The sequence below is a fragment of the Pristiophorus japonicus genome, chromosome 20, assembly GCF_044704955.1.
Source record: "Pristiophorus japonicus isolate sPriJap1 chromosome 20, sPriJap1.hap1, whole genome shotgun sequence".
Classification (NCBI taxonomy): Eukaryota; Metazoa; Chordata; class Chondrichthyes; family Pristiophoridae; genus Pristiophorus; species Pristiophorus japonicus.
In genome coordinates, this window is record NC_091996.1 from 22,875,458 (window position 1) to 22,899,081 (window position 23,624).

Genomic DNA, 23,624 nt, shown 5'->3' on the forward strand with positions numbered 1-23,624 from the left:
TTTATGCCACTTTAGCCAGCTAAAACTTACTCCAAATCGACTTAGGTCAGCGTATGTGGCCAGCTCTGAAAAACATTGCGGGCAGTTAAGAATTCGGCGCAGGTTAGTATATTTAAAGCACCAAGACTTACAAAGCACTAAACAAAGCACAAAAATAAGCATTCAATAACAAATAAAAAATACAAGGAAGCTGTGGACCTGCACCAAGACTTACACAGCACTAAACAAAGGCCAAAAAGTAATAAGCAATCAATCAATAAAAAATAGGAGTCCTACCTTTATACCAGAATCAATTTTTTTTTTTAAAGTTCCCCTCCCCCCCCCCGCCTCCATCAAAACACTATTTCTCCCCTCCGTCCCCCAAAAAAACTCTCCTCCTCCTGCAGCCCCCCCCCACCCCCACCCAATCAAAACTCTCAAGCACAACCATCAATAAATAAAAAATAAAACTGAAGTCCTACCTTGGCCCGGGAAGTCAGCCGGTCGGCCGGTGCGGGAGGCCACTCAGCCGGGGATAGGGTGTGGCGAGATCGGGGCGTCCCTTCAGCCGGGGATAGGGGCTGCGAGCATCGGGTCCTGCTCACAGCCCGCAGGACACGCTGGGAGGGCAGGAGCATGCGCGCAGGCTTCACTGCGCATGTGCGCAGGTGCCGGCACTGTTTTCTGCGCTGGCATGTTGCTCCGCCCCCCCCCCCACTTCATAAGCAATGCCACGCTGGGACACCGGAGAGCGGGCAGGATGGGGCCCCTTTTTTTCGGTGCCGTTTCCAGCACGCAAAGTCGGCGTATTTAAGGTAAGTGCGCCGAAAAAAGGGATTGGGGAAAATTGGGCTCAAGAAGCCACCATATATTGAATTAAAAAAACATCCAATTCAAAAGAGCAAAACATCCACTTGTTTAAGTGAGTGCTCCTGGGCTAAGAAGTACAATGTGGGGTCATAGGGCAAGGGTCATTGATTCAAATATACGGTCAGAGTTTTGTGCCCCATAAAGGATTGTGCTGTGTGTATTTAATAAAAGAGCATCTGTTAATCAAAAGATGTTTTCTTGTTCTAGAGGAAGGAGTGGACATGGGATGAGAATAAGATGCTGGTGATGCACGACCCTGTCTACAGGTACAGTGCTGGCTATAAATTATTGGGTGAAGTGACAGGTCTGGCTTGTGACAACAATTTATAGCAACTTCGGCTTCACAGCAGGGCTGAGTGGGCAGGAATTGGGCGTCACTGAGCACATTACTCTGTGCTAGATCCCAGTCACTGAGCACATTACTCTGTGCTAGATCCCAGTCACTGAGCACATTACTCTGTGCTAGATCCCAGTCACTGAGCACATTACTCTGCAGTAGATCCCAGTCACTGAGCACATTACTCTGTGCTAGATCCCAGTCACTGAGCACATTACTCTGTGCTAGATCCCAGTCACTGAGCACATGACTCTGCCCCAGATCCCAGTCACTGAGCACATTACTCTGTGCTAGATCCCAGTCACTGAGCACATTACTCTGTGCTAGATCCCAGTCACTGAGCACATTACTCTGTGCTAGATCCCAGTCACTGAGCACATTACTCTGTGCTAGATCCCAGTCACTGAGCACATTACTCTGTGCTAGATCCCAGTCACTGAGCACATTACTCTGCAGTAGATCCCAGTCACTGAGCACATTACTCTGCTAGATCCCAGTCACTGAGCACATTACTCTGCACCAGATCCCAGTCACTGAGCACATTACTCTGCACTAGATCCCAGTCACTGAGCACATTACTCTGTGCTAGATCCCAGTCACTGAGCACATTACTCTGCAGTAGATCCCAGTCACTGAGCACATTACTCTGCCCCAGATCCCAGTCACTGAGCACATTACTCTGCCCCAGATCCCAGTCACTGAGCACATTACTCTGCCCCAGATCCCAGTCACTGAGCACATTACTCTGCAGTAGATCCCAGTCACTGAGCACATTACTCTGCACCAGATCCCAGTCACTGAGCACATTACTCTGCACTAGATCCCAGTCACTGAGCACATTACTCTGCACTAGATCCCAGTCACTGAGCACATTACTCTGTGCTAGATCCCAGTCACTGAGCACATTACTCTGTGCTAGATCCCAGTCACTGAGCACATTACTCTGCAGTAGATCCCAGTCACTGAGCACATTACTCTGTGCAAGATCCCAGTCACTGAGCACATTACTCTGTGCTAGATCCCAGTCACTGAGCACATTACTCTGCAGTAGATCCCAGTCACTGAGCACATTACTCTGTGCTAGATCCCAGTCACTGAGCACATTACTCTGTGCTAGATCCCAGTCACTGAGCACATTACTCTGTGCTAGATCCCAGTCACTGAGCACATTACTCTGCAGTAGATCCCAGTCACTGAGCACATTACTCTGTGCTAGATCCCAGTCACTGAGCACATTACTCTGTGCTAGATCCCAGTCACTGAGCACATTACTCTGTGCTAGATCCCAGTCACTGAGCACATTACTCTGCAGTAGATCCCAGTCACTGAGCACATTACTCTGTGCTAGATCCCAGTCACTGAGCACATTACTCTGTGCTAGATCCCAGTCACTGAGCACATTACTCTGCCCCAGATCCCAGTCACTGAGCACATTACTCTGTGCTAGATCCCAGTCACTGAGCACATTACTCTGTGCTAGATCCCAGTCACTGAGCACATTACTCTGTGCTAGATCCCAGTCACTGAGCACATTACTCTGTGCTAGATCCCAGTCACTGAGCACATTACTCTGTGCTAGATCCCAGTCACTGAGCACATTACTCTGTGCTAGATCCCAGTCACTGAGCACATTACTCTGCAGTAGATCCCAGTCACTGAGCACATTACTCTGTGCTAGATCCCAGTCACTGAGCACATTACTCTGTGCTAGATCCCAGTCACTGAGCACATTACTCTGCACCAGATCCCAGTCACTGAGCACATTACTCTGCACTAGATCCCAGTCACTGAGCACATTACTCTGTGCTAGATCCCAGTCACTGAGCACATTACTCTGCAGTAGATCCCAGTCACTGAGCACATTACTCTGCAGTAGATCCCAGTCACTGAGCACATTACTCTGTGCTAGATCCCAGTCACTGAGCACATTACTCTGTGCTAGATCCCAGTCACTGAGCACATTACTCTGCACCAGATCCCAGTCACTGAGCACATTACTCTGCACTAGATCCCAGTCACTGAGCACATTACTCTGTGCTAGATCCCAGTCACTGAGCACATTACTCTGCGCTAGATCCCAGTCACTGAGCACATTACTCTGCTAGATCCCAGTCACTGAGCACATTACTCTGTGCTAGATCCCAGTCACTGAGCACATTACTCTGCAGTAGATCCCAGTCACTGAGCACATGACTCTGCCCCAGATCCCAGTCACTGAGCACATTACTCTGCAGTAGATCCCAGTCACTGAGCACATTACTCTGCCCCAGATCCCAGTCACTGAGCACATTACTCTGCCCCAGATCCCAGTCACTGAGCACATTACTCTGTGCTAGATCCCAGTCACTGAGCACATTACTCTGCACTAGATCCCAGTCACTGAGCACATTACTCTGCCCCAGATCCCAGTCACTGAGCACATTACTCTGCAGTAGATCCCAGTCACTGAGCACATTACTCTGCACTAGATCCCAGTCACTGAGCACATTACTCTGCCCCAGATCCCAGTCACTGAGCACATTACTCTGCACCAGATCCCAGTCACTGAGCACATTACTCTGCCCCAGATCCCAGTCACTGAGCACATTACTCTGCCCCAGATCCCAGTCACTGAGCACATTACTCTGCAGTAGATCCCAGTCACTGAGCACATTACTCTGCAGTAGATCCCAGTCACTGAGCACATTACTCTACACCAGATCCCAGTCACTGAGCACATTACTCTGCACCAGATCCCAGTCACTGAGCACATTACTCTGTGCTAGATCCCAGTCACTGTGAGAACATTTCTTTAAATGTCCTTTAAAAATTAGTACAGTTGGTTAATTCAAATTATGGATCATTTGAAATTTTTTGATACAAATAAACAATTGAAATATACTCTGTTAGAAACTTACAAAAATAATGAAAGAAGAAAGAAAGACTTGGATTTATATAGTGCCTTTCACGACCACCAGATGTCTCAAAGCTTACAGTCAATGAAGTACTTTTGGAGCGTAGTCACTGTTGAAATGTGGGAAACGCAGCAGCCAATTTGCACACAAGCAAGCTCCCACAAACAGCAATGTGATAATGACCAGATAATTTGTTTTTTGTTATGTTGATTGAGGGATAAATATTGTCCAGGACACCAGGGATAACTCCCCTGCTGTTCTTCAAAATAGTGTCATGGGATCTTTTACATCCACTTGAGAGGGCAGACGGGGCCTCGGTTTAACGTCTCATCCGAAAGATGGCACCTCCGACAGTGCAGCTCTCCCTCAGCACTGCACTGGAGTGTCAGCCTAGATTTATGTGCTTTTGATCCAAATTTTCACCAGCACTGGACGCAGTTTATTCGGTGCTCAGTGTGTTTTTTGCCGCCAAAGCCCAGTTCAAAGATTCTCCAGTGTAGGGGCGCCAGCGTCTACTACCAACGCCAGAATGTTTGGCGCCAAACTTTCTGGCGCTGGTGCACTTGTAAAGAAGGTTCTCGCGCCATTTCTGGGCTTGAGGCCAAATTTCCTCCCGAACGAAAATTTTTAAACCGCCGCACAGACCCTAGAATCACCGTAGGAAAAAGCCTTACCTTTAGTTGGAGAAATACACGCTGGCCCGCTCCTATCCCCGGCCGAATGGACTCCCTCGCTAATACTTGAAATTTTAGCACAATTTAAAAATACTACATTACCTGTAAGTAAGTATAAAAAATAAAAATGTTAAATCAAAACTTAGCAATAATGCTGCTCCTGCGATGTTAAACTGCATTCAGGCCATAAAATTAAAAATATGTAAACTTTTTCCATCGATGTTTCTGGGTCCCAAAATCTTCAAAGATACTCCACCAGGTTCCATCTTCCGAGACATCCATCAGCTTTTTCAAAGAAGCTGGAAAAATGAAGTTTTCTTCTGTGAGCAGCAAGGGCAGCCGCCTGCCATTTCTCCTCGCTGACTGCAGCCGCTGCTAGCCCCAGGCAACGTGCATGTGTAGTATGATTTTTTAAAAATTCTTTGTGCATGCACATTGCGCATGTGCAATTACTTGCCCATTTTTGTTTGGAGTGCATGCACTGTGCGGTTCTGGCGCACACTGGAAGCCCCCCCCCCCCTGTGAGTTCAACTCGGGTAGTGCCAGCACCAAAAAGTGCACATGGTGGGACAAAGCTTTGTTTTTTTATTTTCAGTGTTGAGGGGCCAAATAAAAATGGCCGTCCAGGTAAGTGAGCGCCATTACTTTTTTATTGGGGAACCTTGGGCTCCAAGTCCCTGGAATGGGACTTGAACCCACAACCTCAGAGGCGAGCCTGCAACCCACAGAGCCACAGCTGGCACTAAAGACATTAAGTGAGAGAAACAAGATGGAGGCGATTGCTTTGAAAACTGTATAGGTACAGAAGGTTAGATACTGTGTTCAGTACCCTTACAATAAAGAGAGATCAAGGAGCCCGAAGGATCAAAAGTGCAGAGGGTGACAGAGGACAACACAATTCATTTAATAGATTAAAAGAGTGTGAAAATGACTGTTGACGTTTTCTACAGTCTGTTGAATACTTGGACTCTCGTGCGATGCAGCTCGAGACATGTGATTAAAAATCATCTGTTGTTGCAGATTAAATTGCAATCAGTGCTAATAATGATGGACTAAGGCCAGGGTATCAGAAATAGTGAGAATTTAGTCGCTTCTGTATACAATTGAGAATAGCTGATACACGGGAAATGTTAAGTATAATTGATTGGACAGTTGCTTCATATTAAAGTCTTAAATCAAGGAATTCCTGTTGTAAACAAAGTACAGGATTCATCTTGTATGGTGAGCAATCTTTAATTCCGACACTCTAGAATTGTTGGCTGGTGTGTATGTGCAGGGCATGTTGCTGCTGTACTCAGTCATTTAATTGGCTCCCTCTCCTTTTGTGTCCCTGCTACTGTGTAATGCAGAATATTAAAGGTAGTCTGGAGTCTGAAGTGAATAAATTGTGGCTGAGAATGATTGAGCTGTCAGGAGCTGCAGGCTCACTGATCTCGGTTTTAGGGTCAGTTGGAAATCACATTTATCACCCGGCTAAGTTTAGTTCTAATCTGCAGAGAATTCCAAGTCGAACATTGCCCATGGCAGAGTTTCTAATTTGTTAGTAAGGGTTGCAGTTGCTGTGCTGACTCTGTGAGCCACATTCTTCATCATCATAGGCAGTCCCTCGAAATCGAGGGAGACTTGCTTCCACTCTAAAAGTGAGTTCTCAGATGACTGTACAGTCCAATATTGGAATTACAATCTTTGTCACAAGTGGGACAGACAGTCATTGAGGGAAAGGGTGGGGAGTCTGGTTTGCCACACGCTCCTTCCGCTGCCTGCGCTTGGTTTCTGCATGCTCCCAATGACGAGACTCAAGGTGCTCAGCGCCCTCCCGGATGCACTTCCTCCACTTAGGGCAGTCTTTGGCCAGGGATTCCCAGGTGTCGGTGGGGATGTTGCATTTTATCAAGGAGGCTTTGAGGGTGTCTTTGAAACGTTTTCTCTGTCCACCTGGGGCTCGCTTGCCGTGTAAGAGTTCCAAGTAGAGCGCTTGCTTTGGGAGTCTTGTGTCGGGCATGCAGACAATGTGGCCCGCCCAACGGAGCTGTTCGAGTGTGGTCAGTGCTTCAATGTTGGCCTGATCGAGAACACTGACGTTGGTGCGTCTGTCCTCCCAGGGAATTTGCAGGATCTTGCAGAGACAACATTGGTGGTATTTCTCCAGCGATTTGAGGTGTCTACTATATATGATTCACGTCTCTGAGCCATATTGGAGAGTGCGTATCATTATACCGTCAACAGAGGCAAAGTGAAAAAAATCAGTAAGAATTTGGGTGTGATTTTCAAAAAAAGCTCACAAACATTGATCTTATTGAATGGCGGAGCAGGCTCGAGGAGCTAAATGGCCTACTCCTGCTCCTATTTTTTAGATTTCTTATGTTAACATAAATGTTTTCAGAGCTTGCCTTTAAGTATTTCCTAACTTGTTTGAATTAAGTTATTTGATATTTTTGTTTTGCTTTCTACGTGCTCCTCAGGTTTGTATAATAAAAATAAAGTTCGACTTTGTTCTTACTAGAAACAGCTTAAAGAAATGTAGGTGTGTAAACTGATCAAGAGTTGACAAGTTGGGGCCTAGTGGTCAGGAATGGAGCCAGCATTGGTTAATGCTCCAGCTGCTGTGGGCAAAGAACTGGACGGTGTGCGCACAGTGCGGGGTAATGGTGCAGTAAATCGGCACTTCACAAAGTGCGGATATAATCAGCGGTGCCTCAGAAGATGAGGCTTGTGTGACAAAACACAACATTCAGCAAGTGTTTTGTAATGTCAGCGAGGAAGCAAAATTTGTTAAAAGGCAGACGGTGTCCTGGGCCTTTCTTGTACCACAAAGCTGCCATTTATGTGGTACTCTAGAACCCAAAACTGCTGAAACCAATGAATTGGGAAACACCAATGCATTTGATTGCAGCTGGGAGACTGGTTACGATGTACTGCTGTTAACATGCGTTCGCAGAATAGCCATTGAAGGTTGGTGAAGGGGTAAACATATTTATGCCCACAAATTTATTTCACAAAAAAAAATATTCTTACAACGTTTATAAAAGAAAAAGTGATTTCCATCGGAAAAATTGGTAGAAAGAATGAGTAGAGGTCATTTAAACTAAATGATACAATCCTGAAGAGGGTGTACGAACAGAGAGACCTGGGTATATGTGCACAAATCGTTGAAGGTGGCAGGGCAGATTGAGAAAGCGGTTAAAAAGGCTGACGGGATCCTGGGCTTCATAAATAGCGGTATAGAGTATAAAAGTGTGGAAGTTGTATAAATCACTGGTTCGGCCCCAACTGGAGTACTGTGTCCGATTCTGGGCACCACACTTTAGGGAGGATGTGAGGGACTTGGAGAGGGTGCAGAAAAGATTTATGAGAATGATTCCATGGATGAGGGACTTCAGTTACGTGGAGAGACTGGAGAAGCTGGGGTTGTTCTCCTTGGAGCAGCGAAAATTGAGAGGAGATTTGATAGAGGTGTTCAAAATCATGAGGGGTCTAGACAGACTAGATAGAGAGAGACTGTTCCCATTGGCAGAAGGGTCGAGAACCAGAGGTCACAGATTTAAGGTGATTGGCAAAAGAACCAAAGGCGACGTAAGAAAAACCTTTCTTACTCAGTGAGTGGTTAAGATCTGGAATGCACTGCCTGAAAGGGTGGTGGAGGCAGACTCAATCTTTTTTAAAAGGGAATTGGATAAGTATCTGAAGGGGAAAAAAAATGGAGGGCTACGGGGAAAGGGCGGGGGAGTGGGACTCGCTGAGAACTGGCACGGGCTTGAGTGGGCTGAGTGGCCGCCTTCTGTGCTGAAACCATTCTATGATTTTAAGTATCTCGGACTACAGCATTGAGAGTTGACCCAGACCCATCACACCACTGTAGACTGCCGAACCACAGTCCCTGGTTTACAGCAGGATTCTGCAGCTCTCGGGTTACCTCAGCACTGAGGGCCCCTTCCTTCCCTTGCCCTGCTTACCACGTCACTGGAGTGACCTCGCTGAGGGTTGCCTGATTCCAGATTGCCAACACAGGCAGTTGTACAAAAATGCCCTCGACATTTCTGATTGCAGGGCTCCAAGGATTAGATTACGAGGAGAGATTACATAAACTAGGTTTGCATTCCCTGGAACATGGAAGGTTTTGGGATGCTTTCATGATTTTGAAATTGACTGGTTAGACAGTGAGAAGCTTTTTCCCACTGGCGGGGGGAGTCTAGAACAAGGTGCGGGGGTGGGGGGGGGGTTGGGTGTATAACCTTAAAATCAGATCCAGGCCATTCAGGAGAGAAGCTCAGAAACTCCTCTTCACGCAAAGGGCGGTAGAAGTGTGGGATTCTCTTCCACAAAAAGCAGTAGATGCTAGCTCATTTCGTAATTCTAAATCTGAGATTGATACATTTTTGCTAGCCAGTGGTGTTAAGTGACACGTGGCCAAGGCGAGCCGAGGGAGTTAGTGTACAGATCAGCCATGATTTCATTGAATGGCGGAATAGGCTCGAGGGACTGAATGGCCTACTCCTGCTCCTATGTACTGTTAATTTGAAGTCACATTGTGCTTGAATTATTATGATTTTTTGAATTGTCCAGTGGTATGAATTGGGCAGTTTTAATAAAACTGCACAGGAGGCTCTTTTTCAATCAGATCATTCAAATTAAGTAACTTTGAATTGGAGCAAGTAGGCTTATAAAATGGGCGTCTACTTCGAAAAAAGGTCTCCCCACAGGCTTCCCCTTTAAGGAGCCAATATTTACTTCATGAATCAGATCATTTGCATTCTATCCCTGCATGCTCCAGGGTTTTATATTAGTTAATTGAAAAGGAAGTTTCTGAAGGGAGCGGGATTATTTTCCAGGCCTTAGTTCTCGCTTGTATTTTTAATTGTCCTTTTCAGCGATGTGTCATGCTGCTGCTTGGCATCAACCTGCTCTGTTGTCGTTACTAATTATTAATGCCTTTCTTTTTCTCCCTTGGTTTCTAGAATATTCTATGTATCACACGATTCCCAGGACCTAAAGATATTTAGCTATATCGCCAGGGATGGCGTCAGCAATACCTTCCGATGCAACGTGTTCAAATCGAAGAAAAAGGTTCAAACCCTTCTCTTATATTCTGTGTGACTGGGGTGTTAGCTGCGCAGTATCTGCGCGTGTTTGATATTCAGCACAGACTGCAGATCCATTTTCACAAACCGCAGTTACCACAAAAACCTTTTTCTGAAATTGCTAACTTGTTGCTGGAGTAAGGTTCCAAAATTGGAGGTCGGTAAAGGCTGAGCAGGCTGGAGCTCATTTCTCATAGAAAAGAGAAAGCTGAGGGGTGACCTGATAGAGGTGTTTCAAATTATGAAGGGGTTTGATAGGCTACATGTACAGAAGGCGTTTCCACTTTGGGGCAGTCCAAAACTAGGAATCATAAATAGAAGATGGTCACTAATAAATCCACTAAGGTACTCGGGAGAAACTTCTTTACTCAGAGAATGGTTAGAATGTAGAACTTGCTACCACATGCAGTGGTTAAGGTGAATAGCATAGGTGTTTTTTAAGGGGAAGCTAGATAAGTATGAGAGAGAAATGAATAGAAGGATTTGCTGATAGGGTTGGATGAAGTAAGGTGGGATGAGGCTCCTGTGGAGCATAAACACCAGCAAGGACCTGGTGGGCCAAATGGCCTGTTTCTGTGCTGTAAGTTCGCCAGTATTCTGCCTAGGTTGCCTTTCTTAATTTGTGAACCTCAGCAGTGAGTGTCAGGCTGTTTAACCGGGGGGGGAAGGGGGGGCCGGCCGGGAGCAGTTGTGCTTTCCACATTGCTGCATTTTTATTTTTAAAAAGTTAAATGAACAAGTCCATCTATTCTTGGCTAACCGTGTCCCTCAGCCCCATCCACCGCTGGGCTGAGACTGTCCAGTCTCCTTTCACTCGAAACCCAATAAGCAGTCAGGTGAGACTCTCACGCCACCGGCTGGGTTAGTGCTGAAGCCACGTGCCAGTAGTGAAAAGAGACGGCATCCCAGCTCTGTTACAATGTTACTTTGTACTTCGAATAACCAAAAGTGAAATCAAACGTATTTGCCATGTAATCCTTTGCCATTGTTGGATCATATAACGTTAGTTGACATAACAACGGTAACTGCAAATCGAAAGTAATGTGCTACATTTTTTTTGTATTAGTTCCCGGGATGTGGGTGTCGCTGGCATTTATTGCCCTCGAGAAGGTGGTGGTGAGCCGCCTTATACAACTGAGTGGCTTGCTAGGCTATTTCAGAGGGCAGTTAAAAGTCAGCTAAATTGTGGGTCTGGAGTCACATATCGGCCAGACCGGGTAAGGATGGCAGATTTCCTTCCCTAAAGGGCATTAGTGAACCAGGGGGTTTTACGACAATCCAGCAGTTTCATGGCTGCCATTACTGGTACTAGCTTTTTATTCCAGATTTAATTAATTCAATTTAAATTCTCCAACTGCTGTGGAGGGATTTGAACTTTCATGTCTGGATAATTAGCCCAGACCTCTGGATTACTAGTCCAGTAACATAACCACTATGCTACCATACCCTTTAGCAGGAGTCTGAGATCTTCCGGTAATATTCTAAGATGCTATGTAAGTGCTAGTGTTATAGCAATATTATAAAGCGTTCTGTCCAGTTTATTTGCAAGTGTGTCTACAGTTCAACAATCCTTGTGTCTCAGAGCCAAGCGATGAGAATCGTCCGTACAGTGGGACAGGCCTTTGAAGTCTGTCATAAGCTGAGCCTGCAACATGCTGAACAAAATGCCGATGGGCAGGCAGACGGTGCAAGTGACAAAGCGACGGAAGAACTACTCGCTGGAGGTAAAATCAGCCCTTCGCGCATAACCTTGTAAACTGGTATAACTCCCATCCAGGCTGGGAAGGTACCAGCGGTTGGATGTAGCTGCCCAGCGGTGCCAGGTTTACCAGACGCGGTGGAACTAATGTTCATTATTTTAACGTTTGATTTCAGCTGCATGGAGCTGCTGCACAGCATCTGTAGTTTAGAAAATATAGTGTAGGTTGGTGTTCTGAGGTAAGCAGGAAGAAAATATAGTTCTGAAAGTTGGCAGCAGTAATTTCCAGATGGTGAATGAGGAGGAGATGATCTCAGAATTATTGCATGAATAGAACTGACAGAAGTTGATGAACTCCAGTGTAAACCACACTTTGGGTGCTGTGAACAGTTCTGGTCTCCGTATTATAAAAAGAATATAGAGGCACCGGAGAAAGTGCAAAAAAGATTTACCAGGATGACACCATAACTGAGAGGTTATAACTATCAGGAAAGACTGAACAGGCTGGGGCTTTGTTCTCTAGAGAAGAGATGACTGAGGGATGAGCTGATAGAGGTCTTTAAGATAATTAAAGGGTTTGATAGGGTAGACATAGAGAAAATGTTTACACTTGTGGAGCAGTCCAAAACTAGAGGTCATAAATATAAGGTTAATAAATCAAATAGGGATTTCAGGAGAAACCTCTTTACATAAGAACATAAGAAATAGGAACAGGAGTAGACCATTTGGCCCCTCGAGCCTGCTCCATCATTCAATAACATCATGGCTGATCTGATCATGGACTCAGCTCCACTACCCTACCCGCTCCCCATAACCCTTTACTCCCTTATCGCTCAAAAATCTGTCTATCTCCGCCTTAAATATATTCGATGACCAGCCTCCACAGCTCTCTGGGCCAGAGAATTCCACAGATTTACAACCCTCTGAGAGAAGAAATTCCTACTCATCTCAGTTTTAAATGGGTGACCCCCTTCCTCATTATCTTGTATGTCTCAATAAGATCACCTTTCATTCTTCTAAACTCCAATGAGTATAGGCTCAACCTACTCAACCTTTCTTTATAAGTCAACCCCTTCATCTCAGGAATCAATCTGGTGAACCTTCTCTGAACTGCCTCCAATGCAAGTATATCCCTCCTTAAATAAGGAGACCAAAACTGTACGCAGTACTCCAGGTGTGGCCTCACCAATACCCTGTACAGTTGTAGCAGGACTTCCCTGCTTTTATACTTCATCCCCCTTGCAATAAACGCCAACATTCCATTTGCCTTCCTGATCACTTGCTGTACCTGCATACTATGTTTTTGTGTTTCATGCACAAGGACCCCCAGGTGTCTCTGTACTGCAGCATTTTGTAATTTTACTCCATTTAAATAATAATTTGCTTTTTTATTTTTTTTGCCAAAGTGGATAACCTCACACTTTATCCAGAGAGTACTTATAATGTGGAATGTGCTATCACAAAGAATAGTTGAGGGGAATAGCAAAGCTGCATTTATGGGGAAGCTAGATAAATAAGCACGTGAGGGAGAAAAGAATGGAAGGATATGTTGATGGGGTTAGATGAAGAGCGGTGGGAGGAGGCTCGTGTGGTGCATAAATGCCGGCATAGCCCAGTTGGGCCGAAGGGTCTGTTTACGTCGCTGCTCACGAGATAGTCTCCTCTACATTGGGGAGACCAAATGCAGAACACCTCCGTTCAGTCCGTAAGTGTGACCCCGAGCTTCCGGTCACCTGTCACTTTAATTCTCCGCTCCACTCCCACTCTGATCTCTCCGTCCTCGACCTCTTACACTGTTCCAATGAAACGCAACGTAAACTTGAGGAACAGCACCTCGTCTTTCGTTTAGGCACTTTATAGTCTTCTGGACTCAACATCGAGTTCAACAATTTCAGACTATAACCCCTGCCCCTATTTTTTTCTCTCTCTCTTTCCCATGGAAGCTGTTGATGATTCTGCCATTTCCATTTACACCCTATCGAGACACATCTTTTGTTCCTTATCTTGCCATATTACCGTCTCCTTTTGCCATGCACCATCATCCCTTTTGTCTCTTAATCTCATCAACCTTCCACCCTATCACAGACCTTCCCTTTTGTTCTTTACTCCCCTCCACCTGCTTAAAAACCTGTTACATCTCAAACTTTTTCCAATTCTGACAAAGGGTCAGCGACCTGAAACGGTAACTCTGTTTCTCTCATCACAGATGCTGCCTGACCTACTGAGTATTTCCAGCATTTTCTCTGTTTATTTCAGATTTCCAGCATCCGCATTATATTGCTTTTGGGTGGCCTGGTTCTGTGTGATAGACTCCACATATCTCTATGTATCCAGTACTAGTCATTGTTCCTGGTAATCTATCCAGTGCTAGTAATTGGCTGTGGCCTCTTCAGCACTCCAATCTGTCCCACTTTCTTTTAACAGGTCGCCAGTTACCTGGAGCAGAGGAGAATGGGATTGTGGACACGGATGTGGAATCCAATGAGTTACTGTGCGATGGGATTGAGCTGGAAATCATTAAATCGGCACAAGCTCTTAAAGAGGAAAATTATCAGGTACTTTGATTAACCTGGCTGGATATCCTTAGGATATAATTATTGTCATCTTTCACTTTGATTAGTAATTGAGCTGGAGGGTATTTTCTTTGCTTGTAATACTGAAAATTAAAACAAAATGAAGCTGATTTAACTATTTGGAGACTGCGTACCGTTTCTGCACCAACAGCACAAAGCAAGAAAGATACAGTGAATTTAAATCCATGGCCTATAGCAGGTGTGTCCGAGAGGCAGCCTGAAAGCTCCTCTGATCCAAACGTCCCTCCAATTCCTGTCTTTGCACCTGTGCGCACGCCCAATTTCTACAGCGTTGAACCTTCACCTCTTTAAAGCTCAGGAGCCTGGTGGACTTTAAAAGGCTATTCCCTGATATATTCATAATTCACCAATCCGGAAACAGCCTTTTCCAGTGCTCTGGGGTCGGGAATTTTAAGGAACAACTTAAAAAAAAAATAAAGAAACAAAGGTCGCCATTTGCAACGGTACAGAAAAAACCTCCTGGAACACAAAATACCAAAGCCACAATGTCTGCAGGCTCCTGATTCACTGTGTACAATGAAGGCCAGACCCTGATCTCTAGTCTGATTGACAACTAACTTTTGAATGAACTGCCCCCAGTATTTATTTATTTTGTAGGGTTAAAGCGCCGCAAATCTACATTTTCAGGGTAGTGTTCAGCATTGTCCTTCAAACTGGCTTAGGCCTGTCTTTAGGTGTGGAAAGGGCAAAACACATCAAGTTCATCCAGAATTGGGCCTTGGGCCTCATCCTAATATCTCTGGCGAGCTGCAGGTGCTTATCGGGGCCTCTAGAGGCAGCTCACTGGTTCCTGGAGTTCCAATTTTGGCCGAATGTCATGCAAGTAGTGGCCCTCGGGTAAGCCCTTAGGGGAGGGGGTGGTGAGGAGGCGGTGAAGGAGGTGGTGCGTGAGCATGGGCCAGCAGTGGTCCGTGGTAGTGCTGTGAAGCAGGGAGAAGGACTCCAATTTATCTTCCCTTTATGGACCGTGGTTTAGGCAGCAGAAGAAGCCAAAAACCTGAACTGCACCTGTTCTGTTCTCCACTGACCAATTTCTCAGAACGGTCCTTAACCCGGCCCTATTGGCATATGCAAGGGGCCATACCGCCTATTTCAGGCACCAGGGATGTCTGATTATCACTCAATATGGCATTGGACGTATTTCAGGTGCTCGAGGTGCAGAACATGGCCCCGCGAAAGTAAGTTAGATGTGGCCCTTACAGGTAAAGTGATCAAGGGATATGGAGAGAAAGCAGGAATGGGGTACTGAAGTGCATGATGAGCCATGATTATATTGAATGGTGGTGCAGGCTCGAAGGACCGAATGGCCTACTCCTACTTTCTATGTTTCTATGAAATTGGGCCTTTTTGCTCTCTTTTCACGCCCGCAAAGCATGCACAACAAGATCCGATTTTTACCCTGTTTGGCCGGACCTTGCTGGAGCACGGCATATGCAGTTAGTTAGACTTTTTCCTGCACCCTTCATCTTGATTTAAGGATTGTGAATGCAACAGAGGAACTACTGAGAAGGAGGGTGAATTCAATGTCTAATCATAGAAACATAGAAATTAGGTGCAGGAGCAGGTCTTTCGGCCCTTTGAGCCTACACCACCATTCAGTAAGATCATGGCTGATCATTCAACCTCAGTACCCCTTTCCTGCTTTCTCTCCATACTCCTTGATCCCTTTGGCCGTAAGGGCCATATCTAATTCCCTTTTGAATATATCTAACGAACTGGCCTCAACAACTTTCTGCGTTAGAGAATTCCACAGGTTAACCACTCTCTGAATGAAGAAGTTTCTCCTCATCTCGGTCCTAAATGGCTTACCTCTTATTCTTAGACTGTGACCCCTGGTTCTGGAACTCCCCAGCAACGGGGACATTCTTCCTGCCTCTAACCTGTCCAATCCCGTCAGAATTTTATGTGTTTCTATGAGATCCCCTCTCATCTAAACTCCAGTGGATACAAGCCCAGTTGATCCAGTCTCTCCTCATATGTCAGTCCTGCCATCCCAGGAATCAGTCTGGTGAACCTTCGCTGTACTCCCTCAATAGCAAGAACGTCCTTCCTCAGATTAGGAAACCAAAACTGAACACAATATTCCAGGTGAGGCCTCACCAAGACCCCGTACAACTGCAGTAAGACCTCCCTGCTCCTATACTCAAATCATCTAGCTATGAAGGCCAACATGCCATTTGCCTTCTTCACCACCTGCTGTACCTGCATGCCAACCTTCGATTACTGATGTACCATGACACCAAGTTCTCGTTGCACTTCCCCTTTTCCTAACCTGTCACCATTCAGATAATACTCTGTCTTCCTGTTTTTGCCACCAAAGTGGATAACCTCACATTTATCCACATTATACTGCATCTGCCATGCATTTGCCCACTCACCTAATCTGTCCAAGTCACCCTGCAGCCTCTTGGCATCCTCCTCACACTGCCACCCAGCTTAGTGTCATCTGCAAACTTGGAGATATTACATTCAATTCCTTCATCTAAATCATTGATGTATATTGTAAATAGCTGGGGTCCCAACACTGAACCCTGCGGCACCCCACTGGTCACTTTGGCCTTTCTGTAAAGGACCCGTTTATTCCGACTTTCTGCTTCCTGTCTGCCAACCAGTTTTCTATCCACGTCAATACATTACCCCCAATACCATGTGCTTTAATTTTGCACACTAATCTCTTGTATGGGACCTTGTCAAAATCCTTTTGAAATTCTAAATATACCAGCTCCACTGGTTCTCCCTTGTCCACTCTACTAGTTACATCCTCAAAACATTCTAGAAGATTTGTCGAGCATGATTTCTCTTTCAATAATCCATGCTGACATGGACCGATCCTGTCACTGCTTTCCAAATGCGCTGCTATTTCAGCGTTAATAATTGATTCCAACATTTTCCCCACCACCGATGTCAGGCTAACCGCTCTATAATTCCCTGTTTTCTCTCCCTCCTTTTTTAAAAAAGTGGTGTTACATTAGCTACCCTCCAGTCCATAGCAACTGATCCAGAGTCAATAGAATGTTGGAAAATGATGACCAATGCATCCACTATTTCTAGGGCCACTTCCCTAGAAATAGTGGATGCAGCCTATCAGGCCCCAGGGATTTATCGGCCTTCAACCCCATCAATTTCCCTAACACAATTTCCTGATTAATAAGGATTTCCTTCACTTCCTCCTTTTCGCTAGACCCTCAAACCCCTAGAATTTCCGGAAATTTATTTGTGTCTTCCTTAGTGAAGACAGATCCAAAGTATTTGTTCAATTGGTCTGCCATTTCTTTGTTCCCCATTATAAATTCACCTGATTCTGACTGCAAAGGACCTACGCTGGTCTTTCACTAATCAGGTAGAGAAACAGAAATAAAGAGAGGGTAAAGTAAGATTGGATTAAGAGAGAGAGAAAAAAAAGACGGAAAGGAAAAGTAAGAAAAAAAAGGTTCAAATTTTAAATTTGACATTTAAAAAACTAACAACAATTGACTCCATGCAGGAATGAGATTGAACAGTTTAAATTGTTTTCTTTCTGAGCCAGAGAGGTTGATTGGCATTGCCCTAACAATTATCACGTTGTTAAAAAGATACTTGCTCTGTTAAGTTCCAGCCCTGACTTTCTGCGGCGATTTTAATGGGCAATTAATGTGCAAATAAGTTCTTCAAAATAACATTATTTTATTTTTGTTGCATACTATATCGGAAATCACCCACTCGCTGCTCATGTTATGTTACAGAAACTGGAATATTATACAATTGAAACTACCAGAGTTTAGTTCCTGTGGGTTCTGGTCATTGGATCCCCATTGGCGGTGATATAAAATGTAACACGCTCACATGCAGCCCTTGTTCTTTGTGCAACACTCTGTGGGCAGGTTGGATTCTAAGGCAAATTGCTGCACCTTTTGGGTTCAGTCGGGCGGGAATGTTTCTTGATTTTCTCAGGAAACAAGTTGAACCTGGGGAAGCTCAGCAGCCTGTCGATGGCTGGCTGGATTAATTCGTTTTCAGGCGACTTGACTGTTCTGGTGGAAAGATCGGGAGTGTGTTCGTTACCTGTAGACGCGACACGGTACATCGCATCCATTAACTCGCAAATTCCCATCTGTGCAGCATAGTGACTGGAACATGACCGAGTCTGTATCACTGGTGAAGTAAAGGGACCGCCATTGCTGGTTCTTTTACTGATCAGCTCTTTCATTCCAATGGTTGTATCTTCAATAGTGTAATTATTTTGACTTTGCTCTCCCAATAGGGAGCTCACCACCACGCAGCCCCCCCCCCCCCCCCCCCCAAGGTGAGCGCAGGTGCGGCATGAGAGAAGTTGGAACTAGAGAAAGATGTGGGTTCAGGATTAGGTCAGTTGGGACTCTTGGGGTGAAGTTTGGCCCGATGGGCAAGGAGTGGAGTGGTGGGAGGGGGGGTTGGTAGCTGCAGAGGCAGCTGAACAGATGGTAATCTCAGTGATAAAGAAATCCATGAGCTCCTCGCACTTGTTGGAGGTGTGGGTGGGGGAAGGAGGGGTGCAGAGATGGTTATTAGTGATGATAAAAAACTGGGGGTTATCTTTGGTATCCAGATGATCCCGGAGTAGTGGGCAGTTTTGTCAGAGGAGAGTGTGATCCAGAAGCACTTGCTATGATCCAGCCAGATCTGGTGATGATGGCTCAGCTAGTTGTGGTGTTCGATACAATCCTGTCTGTACCCCCTGCACTTCAAAAATGGGGGCCATGCCAGGGAGATTGACCATAAAGGGAGTACAGGTTTTGCTGGGGACAGCAAAAGTGGATGTGATGGAGTAGTTGAGCAGAGCGATGGCTGCAGAATTATTGTCTCGCATGGAGGGCCAGTTGGTATTTATAAAGTGTACTTGTGAGTGACTTGGTGTTTTACTCCAGGGATGGACACAGAAAGCAGTGAGGCTGGAAATCTTTAATGAATTATTGTGGTAAAGAATAGGCCTTTCTGAACAAGTTAGCTGTTTGATTGCTTTTTCAAAATTCAAAATTCTTTCGCTGTCCAGCATTTATTTCCCATCGCGAATTGATCTAAGAAGCCTCCTTCTTGAACTGTTGCAGTCCGTGTGGTGAAGGTACTCCCACAGTGCTGTTAGGGAGGGAGCTCCAGGTTTTTGACCCAGCGATGATGAAGGAACGGCAATATATTCCCAAGTCAGGATGGTGTGTGACTTGGAGGGGAACTTGCAGGTGATGATGTTCCCATGCGCCTGCTGCCCTTGTCCTTCTAGGTGGCAGAGGTTGTGGGTTTGGGAGGTGCGGTTGGCGAGTTGCTGCAGTGCATCTTGTAGGTAGTACACTCTGCAGCCACGGCGCGTCGGTGGATTAGACTAATGGATGGGCTGTCAATCAAGCAGACTGCTTTGCTCTGGATGATGTCGAGCTCCTTGAGTGTTGCTGCAGCCATCCAAGCAAGTGAGCCAGAATTACTGCAGGCCATGTTTATCGTACACTAATTAGATAGAGATTAACTTGTTTTGTACTCTAATAGATCAATACTGTCCGTGCAGTTTATTATTGTAATGGTTTCACTGACAGTTTATTACAGGTCCTTAGAACCTTATGCTGCATTAATATTCCAGTACTGCTACAACAGGCAGCCAGGCAGTGGCAGAAGTGCTGACTGTATGATTTTCAAAATCCTGCTCACCATGGGCGAGAACTTGGAAAATTTACCCTACAATGTACGGACCATACCCCCACCTCACCCTCGACATTAGGTAGAGAGAAATTCCTCGCCCTTAATGTGTATGGACAAGCTGTCTGTTATACACATATTAATCTGGAGCAGTGCTGTCCAATTTCGACCCCTAGGATTCTAATGTCAGACATAGGGTTAGACAGAGATTCTGTAAAGTTGCACTGGGGGAGAGGGGAAGAACTCTGCAGAGTATTGCCTCAGGAAATTAAATTGATTGGATCAAGTCTATGACCGCATGTATTACACAAGTCTTAAAGGGTACAATTCTAAAGTAGGTGTGTGAACAGAGAGACCTGGGGGTATATGTGCACAAATTGTAGAAAGTCACTGGGAAGGTTGAGAAAGCAGTTAAAAACCATATGGGATCCTGGGCTTCATAAATAGAAACAGAGAGTACAAAAGCCAGGAAGTTATGATGAACCTTTATAAAACACTGGTTCGGCCTCAACTGGAGTATTGTGTCCAATTCTGGGCACCGCACTTTAAGAAGGATATGAAGGCCTTAGAGAGGGTGCAGAAAAGATTTACAAGATTGGTTCCAGGGATGAGGGACTTCAGTTACGTGGATAGACTGGAGAAGCTGGGGTTGTTCTTGGAGCAGAGAAGGTTGAGAGGAGATTTGATTGAGGTATTCAAAATAATGAGGGGTCTGGACAGAGTAGATAGAAACTGTTCCCATTGGTGGAAGGGTCGAGAACCAGAGGTCACAGATATAAGGTGATTGGCAGAAGAACCAAAGACGACTTGAGGAAAAACCTTTTTACGCAGCGAGTGGTTAGGATCTGGAATGTACTGTCTGGAAGGGTGGTGGAGGCAGACTCGATCATGGCTTTCAAAAGGGAATTGGATAAATATCTGAAAGAAAAAAATTTGCAGGGCTACGGGGAAAGGGCGGGTGAGTGGGACTGGCTGAAGTGCTCTTGCAGAGAGCTAGTACGGGCTCAATGGGCCATATGGCCTTCCGTGCTGTAACCATTCTATGATTAAGTCCATTTGTGGTCAATGCACTGAGAATCTAACTCCTGGGGGTAGGAATTGGTATGCATTGCATCATGTTTTTCAGGCGTACAACAGGCAAAAAGCGTACCAATTTAGCAGTGTGGTGACTTGCTCCCAATCTGAGCAGGTGCCGGTTCCACTGTCAGGCTTCGGGCCTTCCCTGCTCAGGATTCTTCAGTGGTCCCACAGCCACTAACCAAAGGTAAATATTAAAAATTTTGTTTAAAAAAAAAATAATTCTTCAAATATTTACCCAATTCCCTTTTGAAAGTTACTATCGAACCTGCTACCACTGCCCTTTGAAGCAGTGCATTCCAGATCACAGCGACCCGCAGTGGCAAGATACTTTAGATCAGAGGGATCTAATCATATCACAGAAACCATTTCAAGCAGGGACCCGTTGAGCCAGTGATCCATCCACCTTCCTAATTGTAATGTATTTGCTTCATGGATTGTATACTTAAGAATTCATAGCAACACATTGCTATTAAGAACTAGTTGGTTTATTGGCAAACGGTTTAATAATCACACTACACATTACCAGTTCACCCACCAGGCTCACAACCATCTGCCTCATCGTGGATTCCCCGAACCCAACTGGCTGGGGTTTTATTGAGGCTTGTGAATGTCATGTGACTGGCTAAGCCACTCACAACTCAACAGCTCTACAACAATTTTAAGTTGAAACCATAAATCAAGTGCCCCTTTATTAAAGGGGACACTAAAACTGACACATAAAAAATTAACTTTTTACTGTAAACTTAATTCAAATTAAAATTTGGTTGCCGGGGGTGATGATGCACTCCAGTCCCTCCGGCGCCCACCTCTCACGGAAGGCCATGAGTGTACCGGTGGACACCACGTGCTCCATCTCCAGGGACACCCTGGCTCGGATGTAACCATGGAAGAGAGGCAGGCAGTCGGGCTGAACAACCCCCTCGACCGCCCGCTGCCTGGACCGGCTGATGGCTCCCTTGGCTATGCCCAGGAGCAGTCCTACGAGGAGGCCTTCCGACCTGCCCGCTCCCCTCCGCACAGGGTGCTCAAAAGATCAGGAGTGTGGGACTGAAGTGCAACTAGAATTTGAGGAGCAGCCCCTTCAAATAATGGAAAAGGGGCTGCAACCTCACACATTCAATAAAATCATGGACCACGGACTCTTCCAGACCGCAGGAATTACAGGCGGCCTGGGAGTCCGTGAACCGACTTAAAAACCGATTGCACGGGACTGCCCCATGAACCACCCTCCAGGCCAAGTCCCCAATAAATAGAGGGAGGACTCCTGCGCAGAGAACACTCCATTGGGTCAACAGCTCTACAAACCTGGGAGCATCACCACAGGGGCATACATTACACTAATAACCCCGAATCCTCAACGCGCATCTTGTTGGCCAGCAGTGATGGTATTGATGGAGCGTTGCATGAGCTCACTCATCGCACTCTTGGGTACCCAGGAAGGTGAGTTGCCGTGACGGCAGAGCTGGGAGAGAAAAACCTCGGAAGACTAGGAGATGGGGGAGCTCTGCAGACCGAGTGAATTTTATTGAAATACTTTTGTTTTCATCTTGGATGGTGTCAAATGAAACGTTCCTGATTTGTTTTGTTTTTCCCCTAGGATTCCGAGAATGGGACTCCTTTCGCGGCGCCGACCCAGCTGCCACAATCTCCCAGCAGCCAGTGCTCCTCCCCGACCCCGCTGGCGTCCATGCACCACGTGCAGCTGCTCCAGCACCAACTCGTGCAGCAGCAGCAACAGACACAGGTGGCTGTGGCACAGGTTAGTCCCTCCTCTACCTGCAGGGGATGCGGGGTGAAGGGTAATCCTCGTGTCGACCCCCATTTAAAAGAAGCAACAGTCTAGGCCTGAATATCGCATCCTATTTAGAATGCTTTAAGTCTGTTTCTCCATTTGTGTGTGTCGCTGACTGATTATCCAGCTCGGTTCCTCTACCCTTCCGGTCCCTCATCCTCAGTAGGCCTCTGTAAAGCCTGCTTCCGACTGACAATATCTTCTTACGTGAATTGGAGCATATACTGGTGAAATGCAGTCACTCCACGGGGCTGCGTTATTTGTGGGCCATTTCAAATCAGGGGGCGTTCACACGGTAACAGGCTGAGCCAGACTAGTAGTTAGGTGAGATGGCGATACACTGACACAGTAGCTCACAGGGGAGATGTTACACAGTGACATTCTCTCCCTGTACTCAGACCTTACCCTGAGTCTGAATTGGTCTGTTTGAGGGTGGAAGCTGACTTTGCTCCCGGTGCCTGTTAACATTGATTGGAACCCAGTGGAAATCTCAGTCACTGGGCCTTCTCCAGCATTGTTTTGGACCTAAACTTTGTGTTTCTGATCCAGTTGTTGCCAAACACTGTATCATGGATGGTCAGAGTACATTTAAAGCTCAGCATTGTTCTAGAAACAGAGTGCGAAGGAAGCGGGGCAGGGAGTGGGATAGGAGCGGGGCAGGGAGTGGGATAGGAGCGGGGCAGGGAGTGGGATAGGAGCGGGGCAGGGAGTGGGATAGGAGCAGGGCAGGGAGTGGGATAGGAGCGGGGCAGGGAGTGGGATAGGAGCGGGGCAGGGAGTGGGATAGGAGCGGGGCAGGGAGTGGGATAGGAGCGGGGCAGGGAGTGGGATAGGAGCGGGGCAGGGAGTGGGATAGGAGCGGGGCAGGGAGTGGGATAGGAGCGGGGCAGGGAGTGGGATAGGAGCGGGGCAGGGAGTGGGATAGGAGCGGGGCAGGGAGTGGGATAGGAGCGGGGCAGGGAGTGGGATAGGAGCGGGGCAGGGAGT

The 23,624-nt window shown here is 46.2% G+C and overlaps 1 protein-coding gene across 1 annotated transcript in view; it reads left to right on the forward strand.

The window, feature by feature from the left end:
• LOC139233092 (carboxyl-terminal PDZ ligand of neuronal nitric oxide synthase protein) overlaps window positions 1-23,624 on the forward strand; it is a 148,396-nt gene that overhangs the window by 93,882 nt on the left and 30,890 nt on the right. The window contains exons 4-8 of the mRNA XM_070863610.1: window positions 1,057-1,115; window positions 9,710-9,818; window positions 11,415-11,556; window positions 13,956-14,086; window positions 22,443-22,604. Of these exons, the coding sequence (XP_070719711.1) occupies window positions 1,057-1,115; window positions 9,710-9,818; window positions 11,415-11,556; window positions 13,956-14,086; window positions 22,443-22,604 (603 nt within the window). The remainder of the gene's footprint in view (window positions 1-1,056; window positions 1,116-9,709; window positions 9,819-11,414; window positions 11,557-13,955; window positions 14,087-22,442; window positions 22,605-23,624) is intronic.